General features: G+C 40.1%; 1 protein-coding gene across 1 annotated transcript in view; it reads right to left on the bottom strand.

Moving 5' to 3' along the window:
* Positions 1-227: 227 nt before the first annotated feature.
* The window catches only part of PPP1CB (protein phosphatase 1, catalytic subunit, beta isozyme), a 56,244-nt gene continuing 42,634 nt past the window's right edge, over positions 228-13,837 (bottom strand). The window contains exons 4-8 of the mRNA XM_015427970.1: positions 13,284-13,388; positions 5,610-5,681; positions 3,716-3,867; positions 2,680-2,814; positions 228-1,828 (exon numbers count right to left, since the gene is read on the bottom strand). Coding sequence (XP_015283456.1) covers positions 1,724-1,828; positions 2,680-2,814; positions 3,716-3,867; positions 5,610-5,681; positions 13,284-13,388 — 569 coding nt within the window. The 3' untranslated portion in view covers positions 228-1,723. The remainder of the gene's footprint in view (positions 1,829-2,679; positions 2,815-3,715; positions 3,868-5,609; positions 5,682-13,283; positions 13,389-13,837) is intronic.

Below are 13,837 nucleotides of genomic sequence, written 5' to 3'. Positions count from 1 at the left end.
ATAACACTGCAGGATTTTTATATTAGTGCCAATATTGGACTTTTGACTGCATAACATCTGTATGCCATAATGTCAAATCACTTTATTAAAAAGACTTCACTTCATTAAAGGAATAGAATGACCAGTCAGACTTCAAATCAATTAAACAACTTTACTAAATGAAAAAACCTACATTTAATATATGCATTTAAAACAAAATGGAATTAGAAAAGAGACTTAAATCCATTTTCAAGAACTTCTCACTTTGCCAGAAATCATCCTTGCATAATATGTGCCAGTTCATAAAATGCAAGTTACCAGAATCCTCAATTTATTATTTGTGAAGACAATATTAAGGAGTTTTACATTTATTATTGTACATTTAGAATGGTATAAATCAGCAGCTTCTCCCTAACTCATAAATTTGACTGTGTTTGACAAAATTTGTATTGTTATCCAAACTGTCTTTCCATTTTTATCCTTTTACAATCTCTGGACATTACTTTACCACTTTGCCATTTGTCAATACGAACCCTTTAAGAAAGGAAAACAGGAAAAGAAATACTGCATCAACTCTTGATCATGTACAGAAATTATTGCTACCATAGTACACTACAAAGCAGAAATCTATACAGAAGTATATGAACTTTGATCATGAAAATCCAGAGATATAATCTTTAGTGACATAAGCCTTACAATCATGTAGAACATTCACATGGCAATATTAGACAGTCCAACCACCACTAGCCATAGTTAACTTACTGCTCACTGATCAACATCCTTTCAAATACACCCTTCCTGGAGGGCATGGTAGAGTGCAGGGGACAGAAGGGGTAAGAAGAGGGCTAGCTTTTCAAGGCTTGTCAAAGGAGGATCTTCATGTTCGGTGAGCTATGCAAGATGCAATTTAACGCAAGTATGGCATTACCAGGAAGCTAAGCATGCCAAAAAAGGTGTTTCATGCTAATAAAAATCTAATGCAAGGTACTACTTAATCAAGTTACCAACTAATAATACCATTCCTGCCCTATTTTAGTAAAATGGTGCCACCATGAGTGTAATGTTAATTTAAAATGGTGCAGTGCACAAAGTCATTCTGTGGAAATCTACGATAAAATGCAAGTTTAGTTCTTCAGAAAATATAGATTGCTGGGTTTTCCAAGGAGCTTTATTCAAATTACTAGCTTGGGTGTGGTTTATCTTTAGATGCGGTACTCCTGTCAGAGGGGCACATATTAAAGTTAACAGGAATACTGGAAGAGGGAGAACTGTGCCAGCTGCCTAAAAAAAATCCCTTCCACAATTCATTTTCAGTCAGGGAACATTGCTAGATACTTTGCCATCATTCTACCTACAAAATAATAGAAATAAAAGCAGTCAAGCAACAGTAAGACCACATTACACAAATGAAACATCATGCTCTCATCTGGTTTAGCTATTACATCAAGCCTAAATTGGGATGTTGGTCAACTTTAAAACTGATGTGAATTATGCAACCAAAAGAATTTGTTTAGATCTGATTTTACTCTATGTTGGTTATTGGAATATACTCGTTACAAGACAGTGTTGCACATCTGTCAACTAGAAAATATTAAAGATCCTTTACCCGTCTCTTTAAGTTAAAGATGTGACATCATAAAGGGTGTCAAATGGCTGGATGGTTTTACAGTGCACACTTATTATACTGTATATATGGAGTTTTGTCCTTTATAGATCTGATGGTTGTTCTAATGTGTTCCTTTCTTCACCTCTTCTTCGGTGGATTAGCTGTGCGAGGTGGAGTGACTGGACGTCCAGAATTCAGTCCACCATACTGGTACTTTGCTTTCTTTTCAGATGGTTTCAGAATCTTAAAAGAAAAAAAAAAAGTATTTCTTGTAAGAAATCTACAAGCCACCAAAATAACTACATTAAGCACCATGAAGATTTGAGCTTCCTGAGTGAATAAATGAGCCGCCTGCATGAAGCAATGTTTACTTCATTTATACCCCATCTTTCTCATTAGTGGGGACCGCAGCAGTTTACATAGTTCTCCTCTGCTCCATTTCATCCTAACAAAAATACTGTGAGGTAGGTTAGAGTGTGTGACTGGCCCAAGCCTCCAAGGCAGGCTGGGGGTTTAAAACTAGATCTTCCAGATCCTAGTCAAACGCTAGCCATTTCACACACTTCCCCATACATCTTCCAAACAAGTTGCTGCCCTTCACATGCACTTCTCACTTCCAGTCACAGAAAGGGATTATGCAGGAACCCACTCTGCTCATGAATTAAACAGGATAGGACCATAGGTCCGTGGTGGCACATGCAGAAAACAATTATTGCCTTAGACTATGGAGAACTGCTGCCAGCTGAAGCACACAGGACTTGACTAGATGAACAAATCATTTGTTATACAGCAGTTCGATAACCAAACTAAGCTGGGCTCAAAGAATGTTTTTTAAGTCAACACCTGCCTTAACCTTCTGTACAAGTATGTCCTCAAAGCTTATAGCTAGTGGCCTACCAACCCACCAAACACAAAAGTCTTAACTGACATTTGCCCAAAATGTGACTCTCCAGCTAAGGAAACTCAAGCAAAGTTTCCCCACCACCACCATTCAAGCACCACTTTCTATTCTAGATTTAAACAGGCAACATTGTGCTAGAAACTACCCTAATTCTGCTCTTTATTAGAAATATTGAGAAAGCTGTTTACTGTACCTGAAAAGAACACATCAAAGTTTCATCCACACTCATCATCCCACCGGCATTATCAAACTCTCCACAATAATTAGGAGCGGAAAATAAGGTAACAAGCTGTCGTTTAGCAAAGAATTCATACCCATCTTCAACCACCTGTCAGTGAGGAAAAGAAACAGCCAAGTTTAAATATTTTTGTAGTCTTAACCATTTTTTACTCCACAGCCTCAACAGTTTGTGAAAGAAACTGCACATACTACAGCAGTCACAAGCATACCAAACCATGTAAAACTCTATAGTGACCTTAATGTCCACAAGCCAGATGGTGACTGAATATGCAATTTAAGATTTTCCAATTTTAATTTTGCAGCACAACAATGAGCATCATATAAATGAAAATATATGGAATACAGCCCTGACCTGGATAGTCCAGGCAAGCCCGATCTCATCACATCATGGAAGCTAAGCAGGGTCGACCTCTGGCAAGTACTTGGATGGGAAGACCTCCTTGGAATACCAGCAGCTGGGAGGTGGGGGCAGGGTTTATTCAGCCACCTCTCTGAATATCCTTCAGGGTCCCAAGTAGGGGTCAGTCACCAGAGGCCACCATGACTTCCAGGTGTACATACAGTCAGTCACCACAGGTCACCATGCCTTCCAGATACGCATACACTCACACACACATGCACATATGAAAAATACAAAAAAATATGGAATACAAAAAGATGAAGGGAATTGTTTGTTGTGATACAAAGCAAGCTTCAAAGACCTCCCTACATTTTGGGGGAAAACATTTAAAAGCCCAGACACTCAACTTAAAGCAATGCCTACACAAAAGCAGTTCAGATCACAGCTAGTACAATGTTTTGTAATTTAATGGGGATGGAGTTCACACATGACTTCTGAGACAGAACTATCTGCAGCCAACAGCAGGAGAATATTTGTAGTCTGATTTGTATTGCTTCATCATTACATAGTTGCATGCTGTGCTGGTTTGTGTACCAGAGACCTCTTGCGTACCAGACAGAATAAAAAACAAGTACAAATAGATTCATACCTGATGAGCTCGACAAATTAAGTCCAAATCATGACGATTCAAAAATTTGCTGACCACGTCTGCTCCAAAAGTGAAGGAGACTCCACGGTCATTTTCACCCCATCCTTGTACATCCTTGTCTGGATCAGACCACAGCAGGTCACACAGCAAGCCTTAGGAAGACAGGCATGGTCTTAGAAAAAGGTCCTTGCATGTAATATTGTAAAATATTTATCTAGAATGATTAAGACTCTTGGTAGGCACTTTATGCAAAAGCACGCAAACATCATAGATTAAGTGCAATCCTGTTCCTAATGGACTCAAAATTCTCATTTTATTTTAATGGAGAGTACTGCAGGCCATGCGCATTTCCACACCCACCAGTTAACAATTCAACATCTTCCTATACTCAGCACTTGTCATTAAACTCCAGCAGGAAAAATCTGAGGCACCTGAGAATACATGAAAGTCGGTGAATTTCCACACACTCAAAAAATTCAAGTTTTGGGTTCTAGGAATCTCACATGGATGTAAGCAGCATTAATTTCTTACTTGCCTGAAGCATTGTTTCCTTTAACACAAACTTTAAAATCATCATCCTGAAAAGGATTGTGTACGCTGGAGCAGTATTAGAACTGCAACAGAGCAAAACACATTGTGTTGTGTACAATGTTTGGGATTTTGCTCAATTTTCTACCGCTAGCACAGTGGCAAAAAGAATGAGCCTCAAAACAGAATTTCTGTTTGAATCTCTACCTGTAACTCTCCAGTGAGATTAGTGCACTAAGCCCCCCTTCCCCATCTCCCTAGAGCTGTAATATGGGGATAATAGTAACATGCCTTATAGGAGTTTGTAAAGATTACAATAAACTTAAGGACAGAACAGTCAATAAATACTGCCTTACAGTTCCATTTGTTTCAAGCAATGTTATAAACAGTTAGGAGCCATAAGCTCAACTGTTTAAAGTCAACATCCCCTATAACTTTTTGCATCTATTATTTAATACTCAGTATTAACAACTAGAAATTCCTCACATCCTAAAGCACCCAAACTGACATTTCTCAAGAAAGTAAATTTGTAAGTTACAGATTCTAAAACTGGCACATACCAATTGATGCAACCACAGAATTCTAGTTACCAAATAAAAGGGATACTACAAGACTTCCTTCAAAGTTTTAGGACTCAAAGATTAATGACTTCTTAAAAATCTGAACTCAAGTTAAACATCTAGCAATTACAGAGATGAACACACATTTCTTACTGCTACAGGCTGTTCCTGGATTTTTATGTGGGCTAATACAGTTACCTACAACCTGCCTATTTTGGGAAATACTTAAAAGCTATTAAAGGGGGATTCTTCAACTGGAAGATGATGATCTAGGATGGAACTCTGCTGATGAGAATTCCTTGACTTCCAACTAGATGTTATTACCTAATTAGGCTTCCATTAACTCGTCACCAAGCAAATCAAAATTAATATTTAGTAAATACAAAGACTACCCTGTTTCCCCCTCTCAACTTTACAAGGAACCTGTATGTTCAGGTTCCGGAGATACATTCGATTAACTTCTGGGTTTTTATATTTTCAGGTGAAGACTGCCATTTTCTCTTGCTTCATCCCCGAAATTCTGATGTAAATTAAAACCAGTTACACCCAGCACCAACTCATTTAAGCCTGCAATTCATTTTGTACAAACTACAGACCAGAAGCCCTCCAGTATGGCTTGAAATATTGTTCTCCCTATCATTGTTTCTTAAATATACAGCCTGATGAAGAGTTCTGGTGAGTTCTCAAGCTTTAAATACTGTTTGATATTTTTATATTACATGCCTTTTTTTTTTAGATTTTTCTGTGAGCTACAGCTTCAAACTAAGAGCTGTTAATTTATGAGCAAACATTTGTATAGGCCTCACCTGTGTCAGGAACATCTGTAGGTCTCATAATTCTTCGAATCTGTTCCATTGACTGCAGATCTGGAGACAGCCCTGTTGAAGTGAGAGATTAAACTCATTCTACTTGTTTGTGGAATACAAGTCAAAGCAATGAACAATTCTGACAGCACTAACCCTATTTCCACTGTGAAAAAGCTTAATTAGTAAACCATACTTAATACATCTGGTATTTAAGCACAACAGATTTGATAGCTATTATAAGCTCTTTTCCAAACACTTCAAAAGTGTAAGACTTCAATTTGTTAGAGGTTACCTTCAATATCTTAAAACAAATATAAAGGTAAGCTCCAAGTATTTACAGATAGAAACATGCAATGGTGTTCTCAAACTTTAGGTAGGTACTGTGTTGAAAAATCCACTTTGTTGAAAGTGTAAGGGATTCTCTATCTGACCTCTGTACAGGTAACTTAATTCTAGGTGTGGCTAAAGGGCAACAGCCAAGCAGCTCTTGGCTTTTTGCCAATGGCCTGCTACAGCCAGCTGGATGAATGAAACACCTGTCCAGGATGTATTTGTTTTGTGGGCTCAATGAAAATGCAGACTAGGTCTGCTGCTGAGCAGAAATGGTCAAGTTTTATGATAGAAATGATTAGAAAAGGGATTGAAAATAAAGCAGCCACTACCTTAATGCCCTTGTATAAAAACCTACACATTTTGAACACGTACAGTTTGGTTGCCCCACCTCAAAAAGGATATTGGACAGCTAAAAAAGGAGGGAAGGTTTATCAAAACTGCTTAGCACCTTGGCCTGACCTGGATATCCCAGGCAAGCCCGATCTCGTCAGATCCTGGAAGCTAAGCCAGGCCGATTCTGGCAAGTATCTGATCTAGGAAAGTATCCAGCCTGAGCTGCCTCGACGGGAGGGCAGGGTAAAAATCCAACAAACAAACAAATAAATAAATGTATTTGGATGGGAGACCTCCAAAGAATACCAGGGTTGGGAGGCAGAGCCCGCCCAGGAGCCAATCCTGCAGGCAGAACTCTCCCTGCAGGCTCATCTGAGGTTCTGCTGGGCAGCCTGGTTTTTACTAGACTGCCCAACAGAGCCCACCCAGGAGTCGATCCTGTGGGGACAGTTCTCCCTGCACGATCAGATGGGGAGCCCGGTTTAGACCAGCCTGTGGAACAAAGTCTGCCCAGGAGCCGATCCTGTCCTGAAAAATCCCAGAAACATTTGGGAAGCTGAAATGTACCCAAAAAACCTGGCTAAGGTGTTTTTCGGTTATGTTTTCAGTTCGGATAGCCCCAAATGCACACCCCTCAGTAATTCCAGAATATATCCAAGATTTTTTCAGGGATTCCCCCTGAAGGGTCTGAGCTTTTGTGAGTCACTGCTCACTTCTTCAGTATGGAAAGCAGTATTTATATATCCAGTTCTGCCCATGGCTTCAGAATGCAGACCAAAAGATACACAAAACGTGGCCATAAACAAGCAGGCCAAAAAGCTTTAAAAATGGTATGTGCAGGGAATTAAACCCCCCCCCTGCGAGAATGCCAACTGTGATGTAGTGAAATCAGTCAGCAGTGCAGAGGCGCCTATCCTCCAAGGCACTGGAGCCTCAGCCTAGGTGCCCAAGCAGGACAAAGCTGGAGGGAACGCAGCAGAAGATGGGAGAGGGAGACAAAGTGGTGAGTGGGGAAGGGTGGAAGTAGAGGAAGTAGAGAAAGGCAAGGATAGGGAAGAGAAAATAAGGAAAAGGCTGGGGAGAAAAAGTGGGGGTGATGGTATTTCACTCTCCCGTGAGTTCCACAGGCCTCAGCGTTAAAAGCAAAAGCATTACATGAAGGATGCAGAATAACTAAAGAAAGCTATTTTTAAAGGAACATTCTCCTTCTTGATCTACACACTGTCAAGTAAGACAAGCTCATGCACAATAGGAACTGCTGAATGAAAATGATGCGCTACTGCAAGAAGTATTCATTTATTTCTACACATTGGTATCCATTCAGAAAGCCACTTGGCAGAAGCCTTGTATGCACTGGGCTTTTCAACACCCAAGAACAAAAACCCACTATAGCAACTCTGTATAACACACTGCTTTAAGAAACTATCATCCTTACCCAAGTTTCATAAGCTGCTTCTACCGCAACACAAGATAATTGTACATAAGAGCTTTCTGTATGGACATGCAGACTAACAATAAATAACAAATGTAAAATGCATTAAATGAGCAGGAAGTTCACATATAGAATAGCCACTGGACAGGATCTAACTTGTCAAGACTTAGTCATAATTTGCAACTGGACAATTACTCTAATAAGTATACTAGCTTCAGGTAGGTACCTGTGCTAGTCTGAAGCAACAGAACAAAGTTGGAGTCCAGTGCTAGTCTGAAGCAACAGAACAAAGTTGGAGTCCAGTGGCACCTTTAAGACCAACGAAGTTTAATTCTGGGTATAACTTTTGTGTGCATGCACACTTCTTCTGATACACTGAAACAAGACTTCTACAACCATTACATATAGGTAAAGAGAGGGTGGGAGTGGGGTCAGTTCCCAGGAAGGGCTAATTAGAGTCAAGATGCTCAAAACAGTTCAGTGCATTATCAACGACTTACAACCTCTACTGGATAACGATAGTTGTCTTTCACAAGTACGGGGACGACGACGACCTTTTCTTGCCCACAGTCAGCTCCCCAATCTTAAACAATTTTGTATTTTATTTACATCACCCAGAGCCTAGTGAACTCAGGGACTGGGTGATTCAGAAATATAATTTATAAATAATAAATATAAACTCCTCACCAACAGTAATACATCATCTAATTTGAACATGGACATCGGTAGCAGAGTTTGCAGTAAATCCAGATGCCAACTTTGCTGCCACATACATCCAGACAACACAATCACTGGACCTAACAACATCAACTACACTGTCTCAGGCACATTCACTTGCTCGTCTTCTAACACTGTATATGCCATTAAAGCCAACAGTGCCCTTCAGTTCTCTACATAGGTCAAACAGATCAAACCCTACACCACAGGATAAATGGACACAAATCTGACATCAAGAATCACAAAATTGAGAAACCTGTAGGAGAACATTTCAACCTCCCAGGGTACTCAGGGTGGGACCTCAAAGTAGCTGTTCTATTGCAAAGGAATTTCAGAAACAGACTGGATTGGGAGATTGCTGAATTACAAGGTATTAGGATACTCAGGACACTGGAACCTCCAGGGCTTAACAAACATCGCGTTCTTATCTCACTGCATATGCTAAGCCACTCAGTTCTCATTAAACTTTGTACTTGTGAAAGACAACTATCGTTATCCAGTAGAGGTTGTAAGTCGTTGATGATGCACTGAACTGTTTTGAGTTGAGAGCTAGTAAACTAGCTGCCACTGAAGTGATGATGAAAGCTGCAAAACTGAGCCACTCACAGACAAGGCAAGGTTCTCTCCAATGTCTAAGTACTTAAGGACCTCCCCAGATATAAAGGAAAACATGGAGACACAAGCTTATGAGAACTCAAAATGCTCCAGAAAGGTGTCAAGAGTGGCTGAGTGCATCCAGGACAGACAAAATGAAATTCTTCATTCAGCATGTAATTAACAGTGGAATTAACTGCTACTGGATGGTATGATAACTTAAAAGAGGGACGGACTCATAGAGGTAAAGTCCATCAATGACGACCAGACATGGTAATTAAGGAAACCTCCACATTCACAAGCACCCGTCTACTGACTATCCATGCTAGACTAGGAGACAACATAAGGAGAATCCCTCAGCCTCTATGCCCTGCTGTTTGCTGGTCCTTCAGGTCAACTGGTTATAAAACAAGCTGTTGAACTAGATGGACTACCGGTCTGCTCCAGCAGGGCTCTTCTTATTTCCCCTCCACCCCAAAATACCACTGCAAGAATGTGCCTCTAACAAAATAGTGGTTCAAGCTTATGAATCACTTCAGTGAAATGTGTCTTAGAAGCATTCTAAAGATCAAGGAGACTAACAAGAAAAGCATGGTTTCTCTAACCAACTAACAGAATAAACTTCAAAGCTACTTCCAAGCTTGGCTCACATTAAACTGAGAGAACAGGTAACATGAAGTGAAGGAAACAGCAAAAATGTAATTCAGATAGCGACGTGATTAGCGGCCTCAATGCAGGCAACAGAAGTAGACATACTCAAAGCAAGATCATTAGCGCTGGAGGGCTGAAATGGGGAAAGTTGTCAGTGCAGCCATGTGAGCTGCTTCAAGCTATGGATTGACAATATTTAGTTGGAAGCTCAAGCTCAAACAAGCTGAAATTTAAGCAATGCACTGGGGCAAACCAGAATACAAGGTTCTTATTATGTTTTACTATAGTTACATGAGTCAGTAAAATCTTGGCAAATATGCGTATCTCAGGATGATTTTTCAAGTATGCAGAAGAACACAATCTACATTGTGTAACAGTCCCCCCACACACCCTACCTCCTTTCAATAACCTGGCTCTCATTTTAAGCACTGATCCATGGTTTGTGTTGTTAACAGTATATACTACTATAAGGTAATAGCTATGGTTTGCTATTGATAACCCATGGACTCCAAGGAATTCAGAAACAGAGTTGGAAGAATTTCAGAAAGAGGAAAAAAGATGTGATAAGGTGGATAGTTTAAGCGTGTTCCATGCCTCCCTTTCCTATACTCTGAAACAACTTTTGTAAATTTAACTGAGGGCTGGACTCTAATACCTATTCAAGAACGTTGATTCACGAATGAACAAATTTCAAGTCCAGTGCACCCTTTAAAGCCAACAGTTTTAATCAAAGTATAAGCTTTTGCGTGCAGGCACACTTCTTCAGATACATATTCAAAACATGCACACGAAAGCTTATACTTTGATTAAAACTTTGTTGGTCTTAAAGGTGCCACTGGACTCAAACTTTGTTCTGCTGCTTCAGACCAGCAGGGCTACCCCACCTGAATCTACATTCATGATTGCTTAAGCTACGGCGCCAGAAACATGTAAATAGCAGACCCCATTCAAATAAATACTGCGTATTACAGAAGGGAATATAATGCAGATACAAAATACAACGGCATATAAATCAGTAACACAGTTTTTTATGATGAGTGATTCAGGTTTAAACATTATAGAAATCTTGGTGCTGACGCCAAAAGAATGTGTTCCAGACTTAGTGGTTGTTTCAAGTTGCATAGTCTATATTTGCTTCAGTTCATAACTCTTATTTACTTTGAAGCCAATGTTTGCTGAGGAGTGTTCTATGTTCATTCTACAGTTAAACAATCTTCAACACAAAAACTGCTCCGGAGATCAGTCTGCTCAACCCCAATCTGAAGGAAGCAACCCGAGCACAGGCATTTTAACAACTAAAACCCTGAACACCACCCACCCACTTCATGTTATATTTATGAAAACATTTCAGTGGGCTTGTGTCAGGCATCAACATTCCTACGAAGATACCACTGCCTGCAATTCTCATCCTTAGCACAAAGCATACCTAAACCCTCAAAGAAGTTTTGCTCTAAGTACTGTGACAGCTTACCAGAGGCACTCCATCCTACCCTACTGCAGACAAACTCTCTTCTTCTGCCAGGACAATGTAGGCACATGGAGCAACTACTCTACTCCATTGTGCTGGCCCAGATGGCAACAAAGAAGGGTTAATATGGCCAACATTTGTCCAGGTTCGATGCGTGCAGACAGCCATTTGCCACTTTGGTCTTTGCCCAGGGACAGTTACTATTTACTCCAACCTTAGTGACTAGCAGCGTATGAAGGAAATCAAGATAAGCGATACCCAATCATGTTAAAAGCATAATATAGCATAGATAAGCAGCAGTTCCAATTTCTCAAAGTAGATATAAATACCATTATCTGGGATGGCTAGTTCACCGATTTCATTATTTTTTAAAAAAAGACTTAAACAGCCACTTCATTTAAACCAATCCAGTTCAGTCTGTCATAAAACCTGTTTCCATTTTACAACTACAACTGCAGATTTTAGGCTTTCCCATCTTGCCTTCAAACAATTTATTCTCCCTCCACTAACCTGTTTTTATACTGAACATCTAGCCAAACAAAAAGCCTCAGAACTCAAAAGCTTGCAGAGTTTTGTGATGTTCCCTAAATCTTAATAAAATATATTAGGCATCTTCTGCTTCAATGCAGCTACATCCAACCTTCCTTCAAAAGGGATATGCATTGCTCCAGGAAAAGAGAAGTAAGACTTCTTCATTCTGATTCTCCCTGCAGTTCATTGATTTCGACAGGGGTACTGTCTTTCCCCTCAGATAGCATGAAGCATTACTGATTTCTGAATATTAACAGGAACTTTTTTTCTCTAGACCAACGCCCTTTCTCTAGATTAACACCAGTTTGGTGTAGTGGTTAAGTGCGTGGATTCTAATCTGGAAGAACCAGGTTTGATTCCCCACTCCTCCACTTGCAGCTGCTAGATGACCTTGGGCAAGCCATAGCTGTGTCAGAGCTGTCCTTGAAAGAGCAGTTCTCTCAGAGCTCTCTCAGCCTCACCTACCTCACAGGGTGTCTGTTGTTGGGAGGGGAAGGGAAAGGGGTTTGTAAGCCGCTCTGAGACTCCGAGTGAAGGGCAGGGTATAAATCCAATCTCTTCTTCTTAAACAGAGATGCTCCCTCAACTTTTTTTTTACTTGAATACACTTAACCTGGGCTAAAGCTGCCCCCCCCCCCTCTTGGGAGAGGAGAGCATATAGAGAAGACTGCAACCCAAGATAATACTTGTGTGTTGCAATTAATATGATGGCATTAGGAAGCTTAAAAATTCAAGCTCCCCAGAAAGCTATACTGCAGGATGTCTAGCATTCTTCACCTGATTCATAGAATACTATCCTTTTATTCTCCTCTTATGCCTATGCCATCTAAAGAAGAGAAGAAGAGAAGAGATTGGATTTATACCCCGCCCTTCACTACCCAAAGGTGTCTCAGAGCGGCTGACAAACTCCTTTCCCTTCCCCTCCCCACAACAGACACCCTGTGAGGTGGATGGGGCTGAGAGAACTCTGACACAAACGGCTCTTTTTCAAGGACAGCTGTGCCAGAGCTTGTGACTGACCCAAGGTCATCCAGCCAGGTGCAAGTGGAGGAGTGGGGACTCAAACCCGGGTCTCCCAGATTAGAGTCCGCACACTTAACCACTACACCAAACTGGAGAAAGATGTGTGCCCTTTTCTCTTAGCGGGGCCAAGATGACCAAAACATTTGTGAAGGACCTGAAGAACCAATATTTAGAATCCTGCTTTCTGAAGAAAAGACTGTGATACAGTACACGGCAGCTTTAAAGACATAACACTTTTTAAAGCCTTAGAGATACTTCTTTCCTGGCAAAACATGGCTGTTGGAGATCAAAATATCTATTTAGACTCTTCAAATCTATAATTTCCCTTTAATCTCTAGCTTCCTTTGGAACTAGGAAAATAAACTAGACACACCCTGAAAGTTACCTTAACAGCTCAAAACTGAAGCAATTAAAAGGCCTTGTGCATCCAGAATTGCTTAGGGGGATTCCTGGAAAGTATTGATATTACCAATTTGTCTTGGATTATATTGCAACTACACTTTGTTGGAAATTAGTTGAGGTAAATGGCAGAAAATTCCTTGGTTGAATTTTATTTTTTTTAAACACCACGAAGAAATAACAGCTTGCTTACCTCCATGACAGCAGAAAATCTTCTCATCTACAATAGCTGCAATAGGCAGGCAATTAAAGCAATCTGTGAATGTCTTCCAAAGCTTGATATTAAATCGCCGTTTACCTGATGGAATTGGAAGAGCAGTCTATTAGGAATTAAATAAATTGCTTATGCTCATGTTACAAAAAGGTTAAGATGTGAAGAGATTTAAATTGGAATAATGTGGTATGTTCTATGGAACAGGTTAGTTGATGCTGCTGAATTGTTTTTCAACATATTTTAAAAATTAATTTACAGATTAATAAGAAAAAAAGAAAGGCCTCTTGATATCTATGTTTTACCTTGCTTGTCCAAAAAGCAGCTCAGATGGCTCTCCCCTTCTCAGTTTTATTCTCACAACCTTGGGAGGTACATTAGCCTGCAAAATGTGTGACTGACCTAAAGTTACCATGGGGTTCTGAATTTGGGCCTCCCCAGTCCTAGTTCAACAATTTACTATACCATACTACCTTCAGCCTGCCTACCCATACATTACAAGCTGCATCTTAACATTTAAAGAAATGCTACCAAGT

The sequence above is a fragment of the Gekko japonicus genome, unplaced genomic scaffold, assembly GCF_001447785.1.
Source record: "Gekko japonicus isolate JY-2015 unplaced genomic scaffold, Gekko_japonicus_V1.1 scaffold934, whole genome shotgun sequence".
NCBI lineage: Eukaryota > Metazoa > Chordata > Lepidosauria > Squamata > Gekkonidae > Gekko > Gekko japonicus.
The sequence above is the reverse complement of the archived record's forward strand: the minus strand, read 5'-3'. Positions and strand labels throughout refer to the sequence as shown.